Genomic DNA, 24,702 nt, shown 5'->3' on the forward strand with positions numbered 1-24,702 from the left:
CTAGTCAGCTTCCGCCGGCAGACCTACCAAACCCTTTGAGCAGACAGAGACCTAACCCTGAACCTCTACTAGGAGCTTTGGTTTTACTCTAGCCCTCTTGGGATACACCCCAAATGTGACACCCCCCAAGTTAAATAGCCATATCCAATAAACGGAAGGCTTTGTCTTCCAAGCATCCTAGATCTCTTCCAAGCCAAGACAGCTGGTGCCAGTTAGCGGGCTTCCTGTTCATTGCAATGAAGGGAACACCTAACTGATTCTCTCTTCAGTGCCCTTACTGTACATGTTTGTCCTTGGCACGGTTATATTCCCAAGCGGTAACGCTCCTGGAATGAGTTATGGTCAGTTATTTCACCAAAGAAGGTGGAAGGGTAACTAGTTGGCTCTCAGGCAGAGGAGAAGCGCTGCCTTTTAAGAGCTAGCATCCTAGGCCCGGTCTACGCTGGGGTGGGGGGTGTCGATGTAAGATACGTACCGTCAGCTATGGGAACATCGTAGCTGAAGTCAACGTTATCTTATTTCGACTTATCTCCCGTCCTCACGGTGCGGGATCAACAGGCCCCGTCGACTCCACTTCCGCCCTGGTGAAGTTCCGGAGTCGACGGGAGCGTGTTTGGGGATCGATATATTGCGTCTAGACGAGACGCGATATATCGATCCCTAATAAATCAATTGCTACCCGCCGATCCGGCAGATAGTCTGGACATACTCCTAGTCTTACCATTAAACTTGACTTCAAAGGCGATCTTAGCCACCGCTGGGCTGGAACCAGGAACTCCCCACCACCGCTTTGGGACAGGAAGTGACGAATACCGTAACTAAGCAAGAGCGTGGAGAGCATTTATTTTTAGAAGGTTCTGGAATTTGGCCAGGACAGCAAGATTAACCACCTCTTTTCTCTGCGTCCATGGGCCAGGAGCTCTCAGAGAAACAATGTCCTTGCTAAAAGACAACCCCACCCACAGGCATCTTGATGTGAACCTGAGACAATGACATGGTCATGACTTCCAGAGAAGAGCATCACCCACTGAATTAGCAGCAGCTGCACTTCTTCCAGCACAGGGGTGTCCAGGGGAGCTGGCCCATTCACGTTCCCTTCTAGCATGTCCTGCTTAGAGAGCTCAGCCAGTGGGTGGTTGATTTCCCACATCAAGGAGATTCATCGGGCTAAGGATGGACCAAAGCTCAACCGCCCGGATGGCCTAATCACCGTGAAATACACACATAAAAACGAGGGGTCTCGGATTCCCCTCACCTGTCTCCTGGGGGCTGGACCAGCTAGACAGGGCAGGCAGCAACCCCCCCCTCTCATTTTCCCTGTGCCTACAACAGTCTCCTGCCCCACACCCTCTTAGACTGCTTCGTGCGCCCCATGTTCCTCTAATTGCAGTTTCCTGCCTAGCTCCACACCCGCGGGCTCCCTGCTCCCACCTTTCCTTTGCCAGAGCCTCACACAGTGATGAAGGCACCATCTTGCCTGAGGGCGGCCTGACTTCCCACCTGTTGACACTATGGGACGACGGTAGCCACCGTTACCGGGGGTCAGGCTCACTTCTGCCTACCAAGGTTAAGGGGCTATAGAGGCCGTCATGCTGACTTCAGGCCCATTGACATGAAGGTGCGATGGTGGCCATTTTGGCTGAGGGCAAAATTTCAGCAGGAGGCCGAAACCAAGGAGAATCTTTTAAAAGCCACCCAAACATCAGGAGAGCTGGTGACATTTCTACCCTCCCCCCCGTTCTGAGTTCCCAGCCCCTAGCCAATTTCATTTCAGCTACCCACCTGCAACAGATGCCTTTCATCTTACACCCCGCTCCCCTTCATCACAGCCCTTCGGACAAATCCCCCACCTCCCTCACACCCCCCACTGTCCCTAGCACATAGATAGCCCCCCATCACCAAAGTAACTGAGTGCCTCATACTCCCCCCACCAACCCGTCAGGCAGAGCAGTGCTGTTACCCCCACGGTGGAGATGGGGAACCGGAGCAGTGAGAGGCTAAGCTAGTCTCAGCAGGAGCCTGGGGCAGATCAGGGACTTGGGCCCCTGGTCTCTCAAGACTGAGGCTGGCACCCTAACCACTGGGCCAGCCTTCCTCCCTAGAGGGGGGATGCCTTTGCAGCTGTTTGTAGGGAGGGAAAGGCCGAGGGAGCAGCGGTGTGGATCAATGGTCTCACAAGCCCCAGGAAATGTAGTGGAGGTTCACTAAGGTGATCACCAGGTCCGAGCAGGCCCCTTCTAGATCCTAAATTACAGGGTGTACAAAGATGACTTGATATCACCTTGAACCCCAACCCCGAGCATAGGAGCTGAGTAACTACGAATCAGGCCCTACTGGTGAAACTCACCCCCATGTAGGTCCCGGGTGAATTTGGGCCATTCTTTGCAAAACACGATTGCTGAGGTCTAGTGCTCTGCCAAATGCCACCAGCCCTTACACAGTAACTCGTCAGCTCCCCCACCTATAAAGCCAAAGGGGAGAGAATTGGCAAAGCAGGACTCCAACCATGGTAAACTGCATGGTGCACGGACATGCTCCTGGGGAATACGTGCAGCGCTGACATGGGGGGCCAGGTTAGCACGTTCACGAGCGCTACGCTAACTGCAATGGCGTCACACCAACGTGACGTGCATCAGGCCAGCATATCCTTTAGCTTTGCTCCACCCTGACATTACCATGCTGGGACCAGCCTGGTTGCCATGGGCCCTAAGGAAAGACAAGGGCAGTAAGTCTTAGAACTAGGCATCCCCTCTGATTAGCAATCTCAAGCCCTATAATACAAAGCGGTGGTGTGGGGGAGGGACCAGCCCAAGACTCAGGAGGGCTGGGTTCGATTCCTGGCTTGACCACAGATTTTCTGTGCCCTTGGCCACATCACTTAACTTCTCCGGGCCTCTCCCCCTTGTAAAGGGGAGATGATGCTTTCCTGCCATTCATCTTGTCTGTTTCTAGACCGCAAGCTCTTCAGAGCAGACAGCACTGTCTCTAAGACTATGGCTACACTACAAAGCGAAAAGCCACGCAGCGTAGCTGCTGTTTGTCAGCAGCAGAGAGCTCTCCTGCTGACAAAAAGCTTTCACCCCCCACGAGCAGCAGCGGCTGTTCACACCAGTGCTTTTCACTTGTAAAACTTTTGTCGTTTGGGGTGTGTGTGTGTTTTTTTTTTCTCAACACCTCCAAATAACCAAAGTTTTGCCAACGAAGTGCCAGTGTAGACAAAGCCTTAGTCTGTGCAGCACCTGGCATGATGGGGCCCTGGCTCTTTGCTGGAGCCTGTAGGGACACCCATCATACAAACCATCAAGCCGTGCTCCCTACACACTGGGTTTGTGAAGGATGCACTCTGCAAACAGTGGTCTGTAAATAAGATCCTGATGCTGGCTGCAGCCGGTGTTTAAATTTAGTGGGTAAAAAGAGTCACGTTGGTTTATTTAGATTCTGTTTCTAAAGTTTACAGTGCATAGGACCAGCGAGGAATATAAAACCAGAGTTAAGCTGCAGCTTCTGGAGGCTGGGGGGGCTGATTTGGAACAAGCTACCCTAGTGGCCTGTTAAGTGCTGCCTTGTTCTGCAACTCATCTGCCTGCAGTGCAAAGGAGACAGTCGGAACACTCATCTTCCTTTTCAGATGGACGAGTCTTTATTTTACATATACAAAAGCTTAAGATCGGTCCGAAACACATCAAAACCTAAAGATGTTTCCTACTCCTGCTGCCTGAGATGAAGCCCTCACGCTGTTGTTATTCGTAAGCAACTCTCTTTTTCAAGTGGATTTTAAATAAAAGCAGCCAGTGGCAGCCCCCCATACTACGGGCACCCCTCAAAGAAGCATGACAATGCAGTGCTCCATTCCCAGCCTTCAGTTCGCTGGAGTGATACAGCCTCTGGCTTTAAGTGTCCTGGGTGCTGCAGGAGAGGATGTCCCCACATGATTCTGGGGCTTCAGAGCAGTAGGGAACTGGGAAGGCGAATGGGCTGGAGATTTCTAATTAGAAGGTCCTGATAAACATGCCCTGCAAAGTGCGGTTACACCACGGTAGGATCTGTACTCAGTGTTGGCATACCATGTTTCCAAGCCAGAGCTCTGCTGGCTTTTCACCCACACCGAGTTTTGGCCCTGAAGAACCAGCACAGCTTTGGGACCACACGCTGGAGTCAACTGGGCCATGCAGAATAGCTGCAACCCAACGGCAGAATCTCCAGGTCTGGGGAGGACAGAAAGAATCCAGGTGATTGTCATATCCCTGCTGGGGCAGGCAGTACCACCCCATCATCTCCGGCTTGTAAGACGGGCCAGGCTGGATCTGGTGCTGCAGGGCGACGAAACGTGGGAGCCCTTGGGCGTTATTTTTACAGCCACATTCCCGAGTCTAACCGCACTTCCAAAGGAAACACAAAGGACGTCCCTCCTTACCCTAGGGTTACAGCCATCGTCACGGGCTCAAGAAAATAGACGAATAAATGATATTTTTTTCATTAAAAAACCCTTTATATTCAGTTCATGTTGGTTTAGATCACAAGAATTTAGGGGGGGGGGGAACCCAACAAAAAACCAAGGAGACAAATACAAACATACGGCACAGCCTCCCCAGAAGTTCTTTCCTTTCACAGGAGCAGGAGGGGCGGGGGAACAAGACCTAGGCATCAGCTACAGTGCGACTTAGTGAAGTAACTCTGAAACATGGGGGCAAGGCAGAGCCGGTCTCCTTCACTGCCTTCAGTGCAGAGACCCTGCGAGTGTTTCTCCTCCGTGCAGGAGCCATGGCCTCAGCTGTCCTCCTCCTCCTCGGATTCTGACTCCAGGCGGACCCTCTCTCTGTCGGTACTGGGCCTTTTGATCTCGGGATAGTCTTGCGCGCTGCCAGGGAGAGCAGAGGAAAGTCACCCAGTAGCCTCAGCTCCAAGCTAGGAAGTGACTGTCGCTCGCGGGGAGCGAAGCAGGGAGGTAGGTGCTTGGGGTTACTGTATCCTCCTTCCCTCCTCATTCATACCCCTCTATGTATCCCTTCCCTGCCCAGCTGCACGCCTCTAGCCATCCACTCTCTCTGCTCCCCATTCCACACCCATCTATCCATCCCTCCCTTCCCACCCATCCACACGGAAGCCAAGCAACACCCCCCTCTCAACAGTACAGTTATAGGACATCCCAGTGAGTACACTGCCCCTCCTCCCCGTCACCCTAACTTTCCTAGCCCCAGGCATGGTGCCCCCAAGCCCACGGACCTGAGAAGAGAGCAATTGCCCCCAGGCAGGTGCCTCTCTGCTAACATGCACCTGCCCACAAGGATGGCTGGAGGAAGTCATGCTACCCGGGTTGGCAGGGTTTACACTCAGTTGCTGAGGGAAGCCCCATTGCTTGGGGCTGAGGGGCTGTAGAAACACCTGATCATACACAGAGGGGGAACAACCCTGCAGAAGCCTAGAAATAGACTAGCTGGCCTAGCGGATTTCTCAGGACTCCTTCGGTGCTAGAAAACCCAGAGACTTTGGCCTTAACACTCTTCGTAAAAGGCTTCTGCTCTGGAAGAGCTCCATACCCAGTCGCAGGCAGCAACCCATCACCGTGTCCCACAGCCTCCTTGGCCCTGTGGGCACTGTGAAGCTGCGGCCTCCTACCCTTCAGCAGGTACGAGATGAACCCCTACCACCCAGTCTCCCCAAGCCAGAAGCGGATGCTCACTCATGTGTGTCTTCTGGGGATGCCTCTCGCTCTCCGTCGCCAGATCCCTGGGCTTTGTCTCGCTCCTTATCCTCCACGCTCTCCCCTTTCTGGGACATGGATTCACCGTTTACGGGGGCTGACAGATCTACAGTGGGAACAAAGCAGGGGAGGAGAGGACACGAGGAGATGGGTGCACACATTCGCATGCTTGGCTCCCAGTTGGAAGCAATGGCAGCTGTTGCTTTCTTTTTCCCCACTCTCTTTGGTACTTACCTGGTCCCGTCATGGGAGGAGCTGACTGCCTTGCAGTTTTGAATGTATTTAGGGAGCTGTGAGGCAGGGAAGAGCTATTATCCCATTGTACGGAGGGAGAAGGGGCTAAATGACTTGCCCAAGGTCACAGGGGAAGTCTGAGGCAGAGCAAGGAATTGAGTTGCAGGCTGCTAATCTAATCGTTAGGCCATCCTGCCTCCTGTCTCTGTCTCTCTCTCCGGATCAAGCCAAGATGGCAGCTCCACAGCCCTGGAGACAAAAATTCTCCAGTGGTCCACAGCACAGCGGCAGCAGGGAAAAGATCCCCGCTCAGCGCCATCCCACCAACGCTCCGGATACCTCACCGCTAAGAGGGGAAGAGATCAGTCCGGCTCTGGGGCCTGCTCAGTCCTTACCCTCTGCTGAGCTCACTGCCCGTTATGGAGGTGGATTCTGGAACATGGCCAAGGGCCGCCCCAAAGGGGCACCCACAGCCACCAGACGATGCTTGGCTTGTCAGCTCTTCAGAGCAGGGAATTGCTTGCTTTGTGCCTATACAGTGAGCAGCCCCATGGGTCCCTGGTCTCGGATAGCGTCTCTATAGGCACCAACAGGTGTTGGTCACTATCCATCTGGGGAAGATTTAAAGCGGCCACCTAAAGGCGAAACTACTCCCATTTGCTCCCCACTGGTGTGAATCTCGCATTTAATTTATGCATTAAGCATGAGTCGGGGGACACTGGGCTCTGCCAGTCAGGCTGTAATTAACCAGAAGGGCACTTCCCTGAGGTTTACATGCAGATCTTGGAGGTAGACGCTGCTCCCGCTCTCCTGGCCATTTGGGTGTTCTTACCCCCACAGCCCCGAACCGAATGGTGACATCACGGGTGTCTGGGGTGTAACCTGCAGCAGTAGGGCACTGGAGGCAAAGAATTAACATGCCCCCTTCTTCAGGCAGTCTGCTGCAAATATCTGCATCGCTACAGCTGCTAGGACAGGCGTCTCCAGCATTTCCATGCTGTGCCGAGCTTTGTCAGAGAGCGACCCTCCGTGAGCCTGCCCAGCTCCCACCCCAACGAGCCCACGAGGGAGGATCCTGTCGCCCTCTGTGCCCCGCAAGGAGAACCGCTGCAGTAGGAAATTCCCTGTAAGACATGGGGAGACAGTGACCCCGCTTCACAAGTGATAAAACCAGGGTCCAGTCTCTCCGGGGACAGGCGGGCTGAGTCACTGGAGCATCTTTTGCTTTCAGTCTCAGAGCGTCATCACAAAAGAAGAGCCCCCGCCCTCATCACAGGGCACCGCAGGTTTGCTGTGTGCCCAGGCAGGTTGGGACCCTCCCAGCAGCATGAATTATAGTTACCAGCATTGGTCTCCTCCTCTTCTTTCTCGTTCTGGGCCTCCCCTCCCGACAGCTTCTCCTGGCCCTTCTCTGCATCTCCCTTGTCTTTCTCCATCCCAGTTTTGTTGGCTTTCTGGTTCACCTCGATCTTCGGCCCCAGGACGCGTGACTTCAGGCGGGTGTAAACCTCGGCAGCCTTCTCCATCACGTCCTTGTTAGCTTTGTAGCGACGGATCTGTCACATACACACAGTGAGGCAGGGCTGGCCACAGACTGGCCCCCTGTCCCAGAGAAAGGCGCTCTCATCCCCGCACACACCTCCCTTATCCCACCTCCATCGTACCTTTTTCAGCGTAGCCACCACATCAGTGTGTTTCTGGAGGATGTGAGAGGTGACCTGCAGGGTTCCCAGCTCTTCCAGCGCATTCAGGCACCTCTTGATATCCTGCAGGTAGAGAGAGGTCAGAGATTTATCTCCACCAGGCAGAGGAGGTGACGGACTCAAGGAGTGCTCAGTGAAGTATCTTAGTGGATTATTCCATCCCCTCTCAGGCTTCATGCAGCATGGAAACCCCAGGATCTCTCCCTCTCCTTGGGGAGGCTGGGGGGCAGAGACACTGATAAAGAGGCTGGAGACCCTCTTAGGCTTAGATCCAAAGTCTATAGCACTTGCCACACAGACTCATCTTTGTCCCTCTCCCGAGACCCTGATCTTCCTCCTAAACGAAGCAGCCTACCCTCACCAGGAGCTGATGCCCGCTAGGCAACCCATCCCCACCTTCAGCTGTGCCACTACTGCATGGATCCACATCAGGTAGGCACTGTAGCGAAGCTGCCTATCAGCAGAGAGCACAGCTGTGCAGCAGCTGGGACGCTGGGAGCTAGGCAGGGGAAATTCTCAGAGATAGGGAAGGAGAGCCCAGGGAGAAATAAAAATCACCTTTGGCACCATCTAGTGGCAAAGCTGAGTATTGCTCCTTTAAAACAGTGCGGAATCAAATGTATCACATAGGACTGTAGGAGTTCGACATGGAAGAGACCAATCTGATCAATGAGTCCATCCCCAGGCAGCAGAGATCTCAGACAATAACAGGACACTACGGTTAATATGCAGCATGAAGAATGTGCTAACAGATCTTGGAGCTGGCTCGGATGGAGGTTATAAGGAGGAAGAGGAGGACCAGGGAACCCCCCACAGATGTCAACATTTAAGGCTGAGCACCCCCGAACAGCATGAAAGCCAGAGAGTACTCCACACAGCTAAGAGCGGAGGCAGATCCTGGAGGCCTCAAGCCTACGAGATCATTCAGCAATCCACTGACTACTAAAAGCTGACAGATGCCCAAAGACAACAGGGTCTGGTCCCGTTCGGCCTGACGGTGTGTGTGGTGCAGTGGACCTACAAGGGTTCTAATCAGGGGAAGTTTGACACTCACTTTGCACAGGCGTCAGTGACACAGAGCAGGGAGGAACAGACCCCAGTCACTGATAGTCCGGGGACACCCAAGCAGGAGGGACCACTCTCAGACGATCCCCTCCCCAGCCCCCTCCCAACTCACCAGTACTCACCGGATTATCAACTTTCAGGGCAAACTTGATCTCGCTGTGAAGTTTCTGAAGCTTCTCTTCGATTGTAGGCTCTAAGATCATGTAAAATAAAGAGGCCAAGGCATTAGCCCCCTCTTGGTTGGTTTTAACTTGTCTTTAGCCTGCTGGACTCCAGCAGGACACTGGGCATTTGAAAGCCCACTGGGCATCTGGGGCCTTCAGCTCTGATTCGATATGACCCCTGGCCTCCTGGGAACAGGCAATATGCAGAGTCTCCCCAAAAGCAGGAAGGGTTGGGAATGGGCTAACATCAGAGTCATTGTCGCTTGGTTATCCTGAGCTGGGCACCTGGCTTGAACTCCAAAGAAACATCCTACAGCCAGCCTGGCCACACCCCGCCCCAACAGCTCTGTACTGAAAAGCCAAATCAGAGCAATACACTGGACCTCTTTTGGGGAGACTCTCTGTACCCCATGCCCCAGGCCAGGATAACTGAGCAGGGAAGTCCCTCTCCCCTCCCCAGAAGTAACCTGCTCTCTCACCCTTCTTCTTCTCCATCCTCCTCTCTGGGATCACGTCAGACTTTCTCCGGCCTCGCTCCACTCTTAAGGGTCTGCAGCGGGTTAGGGAAACAAGAGTAAGAAGCTGCTCATTTGCACCTCTGCAAGTTAGAAATACTCCGGTTAGGAGTCATACCCACTGCCCTGGCTTACAGCGGAGGACGATGGTCTTGCAATTCTCACTGGAGAGGGCAGGGGGATGCCCAGCCTTCCTGGCAGAGTTTTACCCACCTGGTTTACATGGTAGCACACATGGCCCTGGCACCACCTGCTGGAGGGCTTGGCCTACTCCAGGTGCATTAAATAAGGGGAAGGGGTTGCACCAGCTCTCTGGGCAGAGATAACGCTGCTGCTGAGCACTTCCCCAGTGCTGTCAACCTTGGATCTCAAAGCACTTCACCAAGGCGGGTGAGAGTCAGCAATCCTGAGGCACAGGAGGGACTAAGGCCCAGACTCTCAGACACGTCCCGGTGTTTGAAGCCCAGCTGGTGACATCTTGGGCTTCATTTGCTGAGGGGCTGAGCGCCCTTAGCTCCTGTGGAAATCAGTGGGAGCTGGGGGTACACCAAACCTCTGGAGAATCGGGCTCCAGGGACTGAAAACTTACAGGCCACTTCTGATGTGTCCCAAAGTGATCTGCCCAAGTCACACAGCAGGTAAGTGGCAGAGGCAGGGTAGAACCCAGGGTCCTGACTCCCACTTCCATGCCTCATATGCTGGACCTGAGTGATTCCTATTTCAGGCCTGGAAATTACAGCCCCCTCCCCACCCCTCCTGGGGAACAGGCTACTAAGGGCTCTATCAGCAGTTCTTGACTCCTTGCAGCCCCCTCTCCCTGGGAGTGGAGTCCCAGTAATGACAGCAGGTCTCAAGAGATGTTCCCTTGCTCAGAGAGGCCTGTGACCCTGTCACTCCCCTACATGGTACCGGCCCTGCAGGCTGCTTGGACCATCCAGCTGAGGCGGGCTCGGTTAAAGGCACACAACTAGAGACAGATCAGAGGTGCCTTAAAGATTTGCTCCAGCACCACCTCCCTTCCCTTCTTAACGCCGTTAGAAACCCGGGAGGGGAGAACCACCTTGCCACCTCCCTGGAAAGCTGCTTGTGCCCAGAGTCGCAGGTGCTTAGCACAGCTCTGCCATGGGCTCCAGGAGGGGAACCTTCCCCCCACCCACCGGGGGGAGTTGTCAGCCAGGAGGCACGGGAATCTCCACCCCCCCACACATCCAGGGGGAAGGGTCAAGCACAAGGAGGAATCGAGGGCCCAGCAGAAAGATGCTGACTTGTTGCGAGGTTTCTCCTCCGATCGGCCCCTTTTCTCCTTTAGATTCGGTTTCCTTGACAACTCTGAGGGCTGCTGCTTCTTCAGCGGCTTCTTTACCTTCAACAAGAGAACAATGCAGATGCTGAGGGCTGCGGCAGGCCCCTCCTCACCGCAGGAGGGGAGAGGATGGTGGTGTCCTATTCCAGCCCCTCCGACGCGTGGTCTGTGTCATGGGGGTGCCAAGAGCTGGGGCCCACTGGGTGTGCAGCGCCTAGCACAATTATATGAAAGTTTCTGCCCCAAAGAGCCTTCTGCAGCACCACCTAGAACCAGGCTCTGACCAACTGTAACCCTGTCCCCCTGCTACATATACGGCCTTGTGCTGCTCTGGTACCCAGAGGTCTGGTTTCAATCATAGTACTTATACAGGCTCCATTGGCATGGTATCCCTTTGCACACATATACTGTGGAGCCTTTTACCAGAGGATCTCACAGCTCTTTGCTGATATTAGACCCCACAGCTCCCCTGAGATACTCATTTTCCATCCAGGGAAAAACTGAGGCATGGATAGGTGCTGTGACTTTCCCCAAGGCTACTCAGTGAGTCAGTGGCAGAGCTGGGAACCACGCAGTCCCCAGCTCTGGCCATGAGACAACACAGATTTTACGGCTTCTCTCTCTGGCAGTGGAGATGGAGTGGAGAAAGGAGATTTGCTCATTTCAGACTCTCTTATCCCCCGGACAGCTCAGAAAATTGGCTTAGGCAGATGGGTTATGGAGATTTCCACCTCAAGCTTGGCCGTTCACATCTAGGCTGGGGCAGCAGTTTAGTGACCCATACAGTGGCGGTCTTGTGTGAAATGAGATTGACAGATCTCTGTCCCCTCCCAGCAACCAAAGGTCCATGTTACATCACCCCCACACCCCAACAATTAACTAGCCTCAGCGCAAAGACCAAGGACCGAATGGGCTGTGCAGGCTGTGACCCCCTTTTACCCCAAGGTTGGAGACGAGGCACTCTGGTAGGGTAGAGGGGTAACGTATGCACTGCTGGCCACGGTCAAGGGACAGCACTCCAGTCTCCAGGGTCATCAAGCTGCTACCAGAGGAGGTCACTGCTGTCTTAAGGGGAGAGGCCTCTCTCCAGAACATTGCCTGGTGCTTTAACTGAAGTCATAGATGCAAGAGCATCCACCCTTGGCTGGCATGAAATGCCACGGCAGAGACACTGGCAGCTCAGGGCAGCCTTCCTGCCCTCACGAGCCAAGCGGGCAGAATTCTTGCAGAAATTCCAGTTGAGTGCCAGTGCAGCTGCTGCTACAAAGCCCTGCTCCATTTCCTGCCATGCCTGGGTCCCACGCTGGCTATACTAGGGAACTGCTCTGGCCGGTCCAAATACAGCAGAGGACTCACACTTAGAGAGTTTTCCAATCCAAATGCCTGAAGCCCTCCACAAACTGATGCGCAGAGATCACTTCAACCAACGAAATGCAGCCAGCTCTGAGGTGGAACGCGAAAGCTGTTACGCAGCTTCCAGCAATGCCACACAACAGGCTAAGACAGGAAGTGAAGAAGTATCCAGCACCCAGTTGAAACTCCCAACAAATTTCAGTGAGGCAGAATGGAGGTGCCCTCGTTAGAATGGAGCCAGTATTCAGGGCTGACCTAACAGCTTCCCCCACAAAGGGTGCCATGGGATCCTCCCTGACAGCAAGCAGCTGGAGCCTGGTTCAACATCTCACCTGCAAGCCTCTGCGGAGGAGTTTGTTAACCAAACTAATTCAAGGTGGCTCTGTCCCACCCACCTCTTGTGACCCTGGCAGCTTATTCCCTGGCTAAGCTGCTCACCCAAGCGAGCCACGCTGACCGGAGCTGCCATGACAGCCCTCAGCTAACCTGGTGAGGCACCAGCGGGCGGCACGCCTGGGACATTCAGCAGGACAGGTTCCTCCTGGGTCTGGCCTGAGAGTTTCATGAGCAGTGCAGGAGTGACTTCACACAGACACAGCAGGGTGAGCCCCCTTGACCCCAAACCTTCCCAATGCCCCTCGATGCGGGACAGAACCATCTCAGAGGTGAGAGGGGCACTCCGCCTCCTCAGCTTCTCTGAGACCAACAAAGGTTTAGGCCAATCACAGGAGGGGTTCAGCGATGCCCCCAAACTCACTCCTCATGTGATCACTTGCCTGGACGCCCGGATCCCCCCGGTCCCACGTACTCACCTCTTTCTCCAGCTCCAAGTCAGAGTCCGATGACAACTGGTCCTTGCCTCGGATCTTCCTGCCCTTCTTGGCCACCTCGTCATCCATGCTGCTGTCACTATCTGAGTGCGCCTCCTCCCCCTTCTCCGCCTTCTCCTTCTTCTTTTCCTTCTCCTCTTTCTCCTGCTCCCGTAGCCGGCGGATCTCTTCCTCCTGCTCCCTCTTCCTCTTCTCCTCCAGCTCCCGGCGGCGCTCCTCGTCACGCCTCTTCCATTCGCTGATGCGATCTACGTCGCTGTCACTGTCACTGTAGGGGACAGAGGGAAATGGATCATGGGGAACAGGAAACCCACTGCGGAGATGGGGCCCGTGCACCCTCCACCCCCACTCTGAGCCCTGCTTCCACCGAGTCTTGTAGATGCTATGGAGCTCTGTGCCTCCCGTACTCTGGAGAGAAGCACCAGCCTTGCTCCCTGGTACATCAACTTTTTGCAGTGTCAGATTTTCAGTGGACTGTGGGGCACAGGCCACTGGACATGCCCTTGCCCTGCAGAAGTCTGAGGCCATCAAGCAGCTGTACACAGTTACCATCTCTCACTGCCCTCTCCTGCCCCCGAGACGTGCCCCTTTTCTGAATGAAAGGAGAGCTGGCCAGAGAGGTCTGCCTGACAGCCCTGGAGACTGAAGGCTTCCAGTTACCCCCAGTGGTGCATGCTTCCCGCTCAGCGCCTTGCCAGTGCCTCAGCCCTGATCTGGAGGGATCTCTGCATTAAGAGTTCAGTCTCCAGGTCCTATGCATTCCCCAGTCCCTCTGCCCTGGTTGCCAAGGGAAGCCCAATTAGCACCAGTTGCAGGGGTGGGATTCCTGTCTCGCAGAATTGTGAACTTCCAGCCTCGGTTTGGGCTGCAATTGGTATGTATGGGTCAAATCCCTCTGGACCCTGCGTTCTCCTCCCTACGCTCCACACAGGGCCCTTCTGGATAACTAAGCCTGTCTGGCATCTTGTCAGCTCCAGCCCCTTCACTTCCCTCTCGTCGACAGGCCAGGTCTACACCGGAAGCGTTGGCTGGTTTGCAATGTCGGTTAGGGGTGGGATTTCCACTTCTGCCAGGATAGCTTATTTTGCTTGGGGAACCCAGACTAGCTACACCAGCAAAAGCTCTCCTTCACGGTATCCGCGGAGTCTGCACTAAGAGGCTTTGCCAGTGTAGTGATGCTCCTAGAGTTACCCCAGGAAATCTTTTCTAGTACAGACTAGCCCTTAGCCAGAAGGGCTGCACAGAGCGGAGACTGTCTGGCAGTGACTGTCATGCAACTCACACGGGGCATCGCCTCTGGTGGCAACCAAAGCTACCAGCCCTCCTTGCTGGTTAGCCAGGCACTGACATGGGCCCCATTATTATTAAACATTTATATCGTGGCAGTGCCTCAAGACCCCAACATGCAGGGTGCTGGACAAATGTTTTACACCTGACAGTCCCTGCATTAAAGAGCCGAGGTGAGAGCTCTCCCTCTCCGGGGTGCCCAAGCACCTCCCATTTATTCATGCATTTGACCTCGGAACACTCCCGGGACTGAGGTTTTTAATTTTATCCCTGTTTTCACAGATGGGGAAACTGAGCCAGAGAGAGAGACCAGGCGACTAGGAAGTCTGTGGCAGAGTCAAGAATTGTACTCACTGGCCACACTCTGCTCATCGACTCCGGACTTCCCTGCGCCAACACGAAAGATCCCCCACCCCAGCTGACAACTGAGACCGGACACCAGTGAGATGCCCTGGCTAGCTCCTGGGAGAAGCCGAACCCACACAGAGCCTGGGGTCAGTGACCCAAGTCTCGGGCTGCACTCCTCTGCTTCTGGGCCAAAGGAGATTAAAGTGTCTGAATACCAGAGCAGGCATCCCAGCCAGTTCCTGGTGCCCCTCGCCATGGCCTCAGCGCTTACCTGTCGCTGCTGGAGCTGGTCGGAGCTCTCTCAGGCTTTGGTTTCCTGCCGCGAGGCTTTGGGGGCGGCTTCTCAGCTACAAGACACAAGGGATCAGGGGTTCAGCACCGCAGGACACAGTCTCCTTCCCACCCCCTCCGACAGCCAGACGCAGCGTGTGTGAAGGAAGGGTAACCCAGTCCAGGTGGGCCTGGGTTTCAGTCCATCTATTGGGGTGAGATTAATGAAGGCTCCCACACAAAAGTAGGTTGCTGAGCCCACCCAGCCCAGCTCCCTTCCAGAACTGCCTGGGAAGAGCTGGAAGAAGCCTGGATAGCTCCCCTTCAGCCCTACCTGGCTTCCTGCCCCGTGGAACCTTCTTCACAGACACGTCCGAGTCGGAGTCTGAATCAGAGTCCGACTTAGTCATGTCCACTGTCTCGTTTTCCTCCTCCGAATCCACCTTGGAGTCCGAGTCGGACCCCGAATCCACCTTCTGTGAGCAAAGGAGAAAACGTTGAGGGGGATCCGTGCGTGGGTCAGAGAGGAAGGGAGCTGAACTGCCTTCCCATGGGAACTATAAGTGGGACGAAAGGGGAAATATACCTCCAACTCCCTTAGGTAAAGGATCAGTGTCCAAGGGAAGCTGGGGTGATGCCCTGGCAAATCCTCACACACAGAGTTCTGTTATCAGCACACGTCACGTGGTGAAATAGTCGGTTTAGTCACCGAGGCTTTTGTTATGCAGGAGGTCAGACTAGATGACCACAAGGCCAGAAGACACCACTAAAATCAATGACTATCTCTTCTTGCTGTTCACCCCACTCGTCAAATCCATGTGCAGGAAGCCTGTTATTCCCGCTCACCCCTCCTAATCCTCCTGCCTCCTCTCCCTCTTCATTCATTCCTGTGGGCAACATGGAATCAGAAATTTAGTCTCTTCCGTTCCTCTCAGCTACTGTGTGTGTTTGGAATGCCTTTCCACCTCCAGGCAGGGACACGGGGTCTGTCTGACTGGCTAGCCACAATCTGTGCTGGACGCCGACTGGCAAAGACAAGCTCTCAGTGCCACGGGGCTAACCCGCAGGGAAAATGGACTAGCAACGGGGCAGGGCTGCTCGCTTCAAGGGCCCTTTACCTTTTTCTTCCTTCCACCTGCAGACACCCTCCTGGGAGCTCTGGTCACTGGCTTCTTCTCTGGAGTAAAGTCCTGGGAAGGGATGGACATATTTGAATTAGGAAAGGCCTCATTTTGGCTGCAGAAGCTTCACCCCAAAACGCTCAGCAGTAAACCCCATGCCCAGACAGTGAGAAGCCAGGGCACCTTCTGGATATACATTTGGGTGGCATCAGGGGAGTAAGGAATGGCCCCAGGTCAGCCCCCCCAACTCCTTCCCCTCCTCATTATCCAACAGCCCTGGACTTTGTGCTCCGCAGGCCACAGGTGCTGCCCCAAAACACAGGGGCTTGTCAACCCAAGAACAAGCTGTCCAGTCTTAACTGGGACAAGGATGTCCCGGCAAAGACGCATTGGGCACCTTAGAAAGAGCAGAGACCCAGAAAGACATGACTTTTCACAAAGCTGGAGAACAGCGGGAGAAAGACTGGCACACAGGTGCCTAGCCAGTCAGCGCCAAGTGGCATGAAGGCAGGCCTTGAAGACTCGGGTGGCCTTCCACACACCATGCCAACCTGTGCTGCCTGCTGTCACCACCCAGATGCCCAAGCCCTGGGCTGGACTCAGCGCTCATGGAAGAAACTGGCGACTGCATTAAGCCAGCAGGGGAAGCAAAGAGAAACTGCGGGGGGGGGAGGGGGGAGTAGCGCCACCAGGCAGGAGCCACTGCACTGGGTGCTACTGTCAGAGCAAAGAGGCATGTCTTCTCGTCAATGCCCTGTGAAAGGGGAAGCCAGGCATATAACGGCACTAGGCAAATGGTATGCGTACTGTAACGTGGCGCGCCACAGCCCCTCCGGAGCAGCAATGAGACAGGCTCGGAGGGCTGGGATTACATCTCTAGTGACTGAAAGGGCGACAGAGCATATGCGCTCTACTACTAACAACAATTTATGGAGACGCTGCTTGAGCTCAAGTGGTAGAGAGCATGTGTACATGTATATACCAGACTATTCCAAATTCTATTCCCCAGGCTTCATGTGGCCCATTTAGCTGACAACTGGGGTCCTACACGGTGCAAGAGAGAGGGCATAAGCAGAGTGCGCCTCATCCTATATTCTCGCCAGGATCCAGTTAGCTAAGCAGAACCTGCCCACCCCATCCAAACCACTGCAGCACGGGGGAATCCGTAAACCACTTAATCACCTGGTCACTATTTTTCTCTGACTCAGAAGAACTTTCTGAGTTCTCCTCTTCCGAGGGAGACGCACTGCCCTGGTCGAGGTCGCTGGAGGATTTCCGGGGTCGTTTAGCCACTGGCATCTGAAATCAGACAAACAGCAACATAATAGCTGCCGCAAGCTGGTATATTCCTCACTGTGCTGCACAGACAAAACTACACAGGATCTTCTCAGGGGGCAAGACAAAGATGCCACATGTATTCTGATAATTTGATTTATGACCAATAACTAATATCTTAATCTTTACACACACACACACCAGATGTTCTGCAGCTGCTGCATAGTTACCAGTCCTGAAGATAGCTTGAGTTCGTGGCTTGATTTTGCAGCTTGGGTTCGTAGCTTGTGGCGGCTAACTGGCCAGGAAAGCCGGGCACCAGGATGAGCTGGGTCTTGGTTGGGCATGCACCGATGCCTTCAATGTTGTCAGCAGAATGTTACCTCAAAAGTTTTCCATCTCACCCATCCCTTTTGCAGGCTTTAGTTTGAATCCAGAGTCTATAGGTCCTGCTGTGTCACACTGCCTCTGCGTTTGGTGATTGATCACCAATCAGTTGCAGGTGTGACCTTCCTTCTATTGTACCTTTTCTTTTTAGAGTGGACTCTTCTTACTTTGTTAGGGCTCTTGTCTGTATCTTCAGCCGGTGGGGTTTGAACTTTATTTCATCAGGACAGGCTGGGGCTGGAGGTTGATTCCATCATCCATACATACCTCATTCACACATCTAAACTAACTAATAAGAGTACAGCAGGGTCTGCAAAATGAAGGTTGGAGGAAGCTTTTATAAAATGGAGTGAGCGTTTTAAAATGGGGATTGAATTACAATATGGCAAACAGTGAACAGAAGTTACAATATAGACAAGTGTAGTGGATGGCAAACACTGAACAGAAGTTATACTGATAAAGTGAACAATTAAAACCAATTTCATTTATCAGTTCTACAACTGCTGCCCTCTCTGCCCACGAGATCAAACAAAATCTAATGGAGCAGGGCTTCAGCCACCACCCTCCCTACTGTCTTCTATATTAAACTCAGAACAGCCAGCATGCAGCCTACAGGTACACAGAACTCATGCCTGATCCCATGCACGGTCTACACATTGTGACAGCGTCTTCTGATTGATACCAGTGTGGGTGTGGCGTAAAACAGAGCCAGTTACGTCAGTCGGTGGGTTAGACCTGGTGTCTTGGCTACCTCTGAACTTGGGATTCTCTCTAATTTCCTCTAGAGTATCAACATGAGACCTTGTTTCACATCCTTCCTAAAAACACCCTGCTGTGCCGTGTGGCTGCCCCCAAGATAAATGCAGCTGCCTCTGGGGTGGATCGCAGCAGCTAAGTAGTGGGTGATGTGACTGCCTTATATACAATTTCTAAAGTGCTTCGTGAGTCATGTGCAAACTCGTTATATAAATATAATCATCCTTCTATTCCTAGCCAGGTGATTTCCCCCCCACAGATCACAATGGGGCAAACCTACTTTCATAGCTAGCGCTTTTCGTTTCAGCCCACTATGGTCGCTCCCCTTGTCGGACTCCTCATCGCTGTCGAGCTTCTCCATGGCTGCTGCAGCGACAGTAGCAACTGCCATGGCAGCCGATTCGTCTTCCTCCTCTCCTCCATCACTCCCTGCCACCGGGTCATTCTCAGGAACTTCGCTGTCGGAGGAGCTCGCTGGCTGAAGGGGCAAAGAAACGGAAAGGTCAGGAGTTACTGCTCAATGGCAGGTCTCATGATACATGTCAGCACAGCAAAGAAACAGGGAATAAGAGAGCTAAGCACGATGGAGAGGAGGATTGAACCTCACGTTGCCACATAAACAGCTGCCATCAGTGCTGCGATAACTCCCCTGCTGACAGCAAGCTAGAACCCACACTTAAGGGCGAGATCCGTGACAAGGGACAGCGTCATGCTGACCTTTTAAGGAAGCTGCTTCTACAGCAGTGGCTCTCAACCTTTCCAGATTACTGTCCCCACTTCAGGAGTCTGATTAGTCTTGCGTATCCCCAAATTTCACCTCACTTCAAAACGACTTGCTTACAAAATCAGACCCAAAGATACACAAGCGTCACTGCCACTATTACTGAACAATGGCTGACTTTCCCACTGTTACCGTATAATTAGAAAAGAAATCAATAGGAATCCAAATATTGTACTTACATTTCAGTGTGTAGTATACAGAGAAATATAAACAAATCGTCATCTATGAAAATTTACTTTGTACAGACTTCGCTGGTGCTTTTTATGCAGCCTGTTGCAAAACTAGGCAAGTCTCTAGATGAGTTGATGGACCCCCTGGAAGACCTCTGAGTACCCCTAAGGGTAAACATACCCCTGGTTGAGAACCACTGTTCTACAGCCCCTCTAAGCTCCCCTTGGCCAAAACCCCTGAAATCCCTTCCATAACCCTTTTGTACGCCATCCCCATCTAGATCATTGATGAACAAAGACAACTCCCCACTGGATCCCCTTCCATCTCTGGGGTCAACTAGTGCTGCACTCTGCCCTCATGATCCCACCTTCACCATGCTGTGCTGAAGGTATTGCTATCATACGGCCTCTCTGAAAAGCCCACCTGACTCCTCTTCCCTGGTGAGCCAAACTCCAGCTTTCCTTTTCTCCACAGGGTACTGAAGGTGGTGACCTTATCTCACCACCTTGAAAGTAACATTCATGACCAGTTCCACTCTGGCTTTCAATCCCTTCATAAGTGAGTGACTCCTCTTAGGGGGGCTGATAAGCCATTGATCACAGATCCTTCTTCCCAAAATACGTTATCCCGGGACGGCTGCAGATACTTTCCCATTTGAAAGTTTCCCATGAGGGGTTGCATTTAACCAGCCCTCTGCTCTCCCAGTTTGAATCCCACCTCTCTGACTGCCCCTTTAACCATCCGCAGTGAAGACTTCACAACTTCCTGTCATCCTATTATTATGCAGCACCTCAAAAGGCCCCACCTAGGGGTCTCAGGCCTCAATTCAAGAGCGCACATCATATATATGGCGATGATGACCAAGCTCTCCGTTTTCCTTGACTCAGTCTCCCATTTTTGTCATGACTGCCACTTCCAGTTACCTACTACCGGAATTCTTCCTTCTGGGAGACGTCTTTGCCCTACGTCCTTGACGCTCCTGGCATTCTCCTTAACTTTGCTCCCAAGACCAAAAACCTTCAAGTCACTCTTGACTCCAAATTCTTCTTTCTGCCTTTACAATGCCGAAGTTCATCTTTTCCTCAAGCCCATCTCTGCTGAAATCCCTATCTTTGCCTTAATTGCTGCCTTGACTACTGAAGGCCTCTCTTTAATGGCTTCTTAAAACCCTGTTCTGGGAACTTCAGAAAGGTCCAGAACAGCCTCTAGCTCCAGACACCAGGAGTTTGTCACCCCAGCTTCTCTTACATTCAGTGATTTTCCACTCATCTCTGTAGCCAATGTTAAGTTGCTCTCAAAACTCTCCACGGAATCATCTCACTCTATATCTATGCCCGTGTATCCAGTCATCTCTTGTGCTTGTTCACTGCAATCTATGGTCTCTCTCTCAAATTCTGCTACAGTTTGGGTGGGCGGTTGCTGCTCATTTCAGTCTGAAACTATCTTCCTCTAAGCCATCTCCTCTATATCTCACCTTAAAGCCTTTCATTGTCTCTTCAGACCAAGTATATATGAAGCAGTTCTGGATACCTTTAGGAAGATCACTATGTAATAAATTGTATCATTCAATTATAATTATATATAGTGTCCTTCATACGCTGAAACACTGGACCGTAAACAGCTTTCTCTGAGTCTGATCCAAAGCTCATAGAAGTCAATGAGAACCATGCTAGTGACTTCAGTGGCCTCTGGTTCAGGTGCTCTGATGCCAATGAAGAGATTGACATTATCTGACAGCCTGAGCACACGACTGGGAGCCAGGAACTCTGCAGTTCTAATTCTTGCTCTGACACAGATTTCCTCTGTGGCTTTGGACAAGTCACTTCAACTCTGTGCCTCGGATTAGGCATCCGTAAAGCAGGTGTGAGTGGGTTAGTTATTTTGCTCCCAAGAAGGGAGATTTTTGACATGGAAGCTTTCCAAGGCCAGCATGCCAGGCAGCAGGAAAAGAAGGAAAGGCAATCTGAAGGCACAAAGCACAGAAGTACGCAGAGCCCCTAGTCACGGCTGACCACACATGAGCTATGCTCTCACACTCACCGGAGGAGCACTGTAACTGGCATGGGGGTTGTTCTGGATTTCCCACAATCCCTCATTGAAGCCTTTTCGCTTGTTTGGCTTCCCGTATTTGTCCTTGTACTTGTCGTAAGGGAACAGGTCCTTAGGTCCCAAGAAGGCTCTGAGGGGAAGAAAAAGCAGAGGTCAGTCCCAAGCTGCCGGGAAGTGGACAATGGCAAGGAAATCACGCGGACAGTGGGGCTTACGTCTCGTGTGTCCAAAGAAGAAGATGGGGTACTTGTTGGGCGGGGGTTTCACAGCGCCGTCTGCTATGTCATCAATCTGAAACGAAGCACAAAGCAGGAGGTGGTCAGAGACGACGGATTAGGGTGCAGCCTCAGCAGGCAGCTTCCTGATAGCCAGCCTCAGCTTTGTGTTTCACACACACATTGCAATAACATGCGGAGGAAGGGAGCCTTCTGCACACTGAATTCTAAAGTCATTTTTATGGCCAAGCAGGATCTTGGCAAGTAACAGCAGGGAACCAACTCCAGCTGTGGTGTTACAAGAGTTCCGTCCTAAACTTTGGTTCAATCCCTTTAGGGCTGGGAATGCTGCACAGGTTATAGGCTCTGCACACGAAGATGGAGGGGGAACACGAGTGTCTGGCTTGGGCTACCATTAAGAGCACATGGAAGGCCTCCCAGGAGAATCCCATCCAGCCCTACTTAGAAGGAGGGAGATTGCTCCAGCAGGGGGCCCCGAATGGTCCTTCCTGGCTGGAGACAGGCTACAGGAAAAGCCCAGGCTGCTGGGAGGCAACCAGGCCTGAGGCGATTGGCCCTTAATGCACAGGAAACCCTGTCTTCCCGCATGTCCCACTGGCTCCAGTCAGTCACTTGCACATGACATAGCCAGGGGCACAGCTTCTAGGCAGGAGCCCAGGAATGTTACTGGATCTGTGATTACAGAAAAGAGGGAGAGTACATGCAAGTGGGTGACCTCGCACATTGGGGAAGTCTTCACAGAAAAGGCCCCCCCGGGGGAGGGAGAGAGCAGAGCAGAGCAGACTGGGACTCCAGCAATGTGAGCATCCTTCTGATTCTGACCAAGTTCTACCAGAGCCCCATATTCTAGCACTAGCAAAGTACAAACAATGCATAGGTGAAATAGGAAAGATATACTAGAAGATCCTGTGGTACACTGTAGGTCATGCATTGTTTTCCCAGCTCCAACATCCACAACCTTCCTGAGGTATCCACCACATCCCAATCCCATGCATTTGCAGCCTGTTGCCTCTTGCCACTATACCCCCTCACACTGTGGTGGCCCTGCCCTGCCCTCAGCTTCCAATCATCTTTACTTTTCAGGACCACTACCCAAGGCACTCTCATCCACATGGTGTTCCCCACACACGATGACCCTCCTGATCATCAACACCCAATATACTGCCATCCCCTCTAGGAACCATCACTTGACTCCATCTCCACCAGATACCATCACCCTGCGTGTCTCATCCATACCCCTTCCAAGCATTGTTGCCACACAATGCTGTCACCCTACCACCTCATCACACTGCATACCATCACCTGACACTCAATAACAGATCAGTAATTCCCACCTGCCCATGACCACCCCCACCTCCAGTGATCCAGCACCCCTCTGGATCCCGTGTTTCTAAGACCCCCCTCTCCTGCTGTAGACCAGGGGCAGTCAATAGGCAGACTGCTGGCCAAATCCAGACCACCAGATGCTTTTGAACAGACCCCCAAATCTTTTTATTTACTTATTATCATCATTATTGTTGTAGAGTTTTTTTATTCTCTGGAGTCTGGACCTTGAACAAGAAATTTGGTCCTTGACAAAAATAACTGACTACCCTTGAGACTGTCATCCTTGATCCCCACTCCATACCCACTTACCCCAATCCATATCCCTTTCCTCACCCCATCTCTTCACAACCCCCTGCACCCCACAATCCATCACCTTATTCTTCTGCAACCATCTTCCCCAACACCCACCCCTGCATCTTTCCTTATACCCCCACCTCCCCTTAACACAACCTCTGCACCCATGATCCATTACCCTCTGCACCTCATCTCCCAGTACCACCCCTGCACCCACAATCTACCACCTTGCCTCCTGGCGGGCCACCTCCTCAGGACCACACCATAATCACCCCTCTCTCTGTCTCTTCTCCTCTGTACCCTAGACACATTGCCCCATTACCCCTGAGCCCCAGTAGCTCTACCTCCGCACGCCCTGCTCCCCACAATCCCCACCCCGCACTCCATCACCTGCACCCCAGTTCCCAATGTAGAGTAGGCCCAGACCACAGGCGGACTAGGGGTCCCCCCCCAAGAATCTCCCCATAAAGGGATGGCTGAGCTTCCTTGGGGAAGGGAAGGGGGTTCCCTGGGGTGGGGGGAGGTCTCATGAGAGGCACTTAGGGCTCCCCCCGGGGCTGGAGTTATGGGGGTCCCCCCCGGGCTGGGGGTCCCGCCGGAGCGCCCCCCTGGGCTGGGGTTGGGGGGTCCCGCCGGGGCTGGGGTATCCTGCCGGGCGCCCCCCTGGGCTGGGGATGGGGGGTCCCCCCGGGCTGGGGGGTCCTGCCGGGGCGCCCCCCTGGGCTGGGTTGGGGGGTCCCGCCGGGCTGGGGTATCCTGCCGGGGCGCCCCCCTGGGCTGGGGTTGGGGGGTCCCGCCGGGGCTGGGGTTGGGGGGTCCCGCCGGGGCGCCCCCTGGGCTGGGTTGGGGGTCCCGCCGGGGCGCCCCCGGGGCTGGGGTGGGGGGTCCCCCCGGGGCGCCCCCGGGGATGGGTCGGGGGGTCCCCCTCGGGCTGGGGGTCTCACCCGGCCGGCCAGTGCGGGTACCCTTCATCTTGGCGAAGACCAGGTCTCCGGGCTTGAAGCTGTGCGGCATGGCGGGGCCGGGCCGAGCCGAACCGAGCCGGGCCGGGCCGGGCCGGGGCTCCGGGGGCGGGGGGAGGGGCGACAGGCCGCAGCACAGGCCTAGGCCGCTGGCACCGCCAGGGAAACGGGGGGGGGGGGGAGGCAGGAGACTGGCCCTCGGCCCGCAGGATGTCCCGCCCCTCCTCTCCGCAATACCGCAGCGCACTGGCTCCGGGACTGCCACTCACCTGTCCCCTCCAATCGAGGCTCGGGGTGGGGCCTGGGAAGTAACGGGATTGGGCCGCTGCCCGGGCACGCGGGGCGGAGTGGGGGTTGGAGGGGTGACCCTGGGAGGGGAGGGGGGGTGTAGGTGCGAGGGGCCTAGGGGCTCTGGGGCTGGGGGGGGGGTAGAGAGGGTACAGGGACATGGAGGGGGTCTAGGAGGAGTGAGGGGTTAATAGAGAACGGGTGCGGGACTAGGGGGCGCTGGTTATAGAAGGAATTCTGGGGCGAAGAGGGGCTATGGGGTATTGAATGGCGGCTGTAGAGG

General features: G+C 53.9%; 1 protein-coding gene across 1 annotated transcript; it reads right to left on the reverse strand.

Moving 5' to 3' along the window:
* Positions 1 to 4,513: 4,513 nt before the first annotated feature.
* HDGFL2 (HDGF like 2) lies at positions 4,514 to 24,198 on the reverse strand. The gene is given in 17 exon segments (XM_030540801.1): positions 4,514 to 4,858; positions 5,681 to 5,807; positions 7,278 to 7,491; positions 7,600 to 7,701; positions 8,826 to 8,896; positions 9,347 to 9,417; positions 10,648 to 10,745; positions 12,851 to 13,136; positions 14,775 to 14,850; positions 15,108 to 15,249; positions 15,892 to 15,963; positions 17,077 to 17,193; positions 18,593 to 18,790; positions 21,305 to 21,441; positions 21,529 to 21,604; positions 24,119 to 24,138; positions 24,141 to 24,198. Coding segments are annotated over 17 exon segments (1,941 nt in total). The 5' UTR covers positions 24,184 to 24,198; the 3' UTR covers positions 4,514 to 4,767.
* Positions 24,199 to 24,702: the final 504 nt, after the last annotated feature.

Source organism: Gopherus evgoodei, chromosome 22 (assembly GCF_007399415.2).
Source record: "Gopherus evgoodei ecotype Sinaloan lineage chromosome 22, rGopEvg1_v1.p, whole genome shotgun sequence".
Lineage (NCBI taxonomy): Eukaryota > Metazoa > Chordata > Testudines > Testudinidae > Gopherus > Gopherus evgoodei.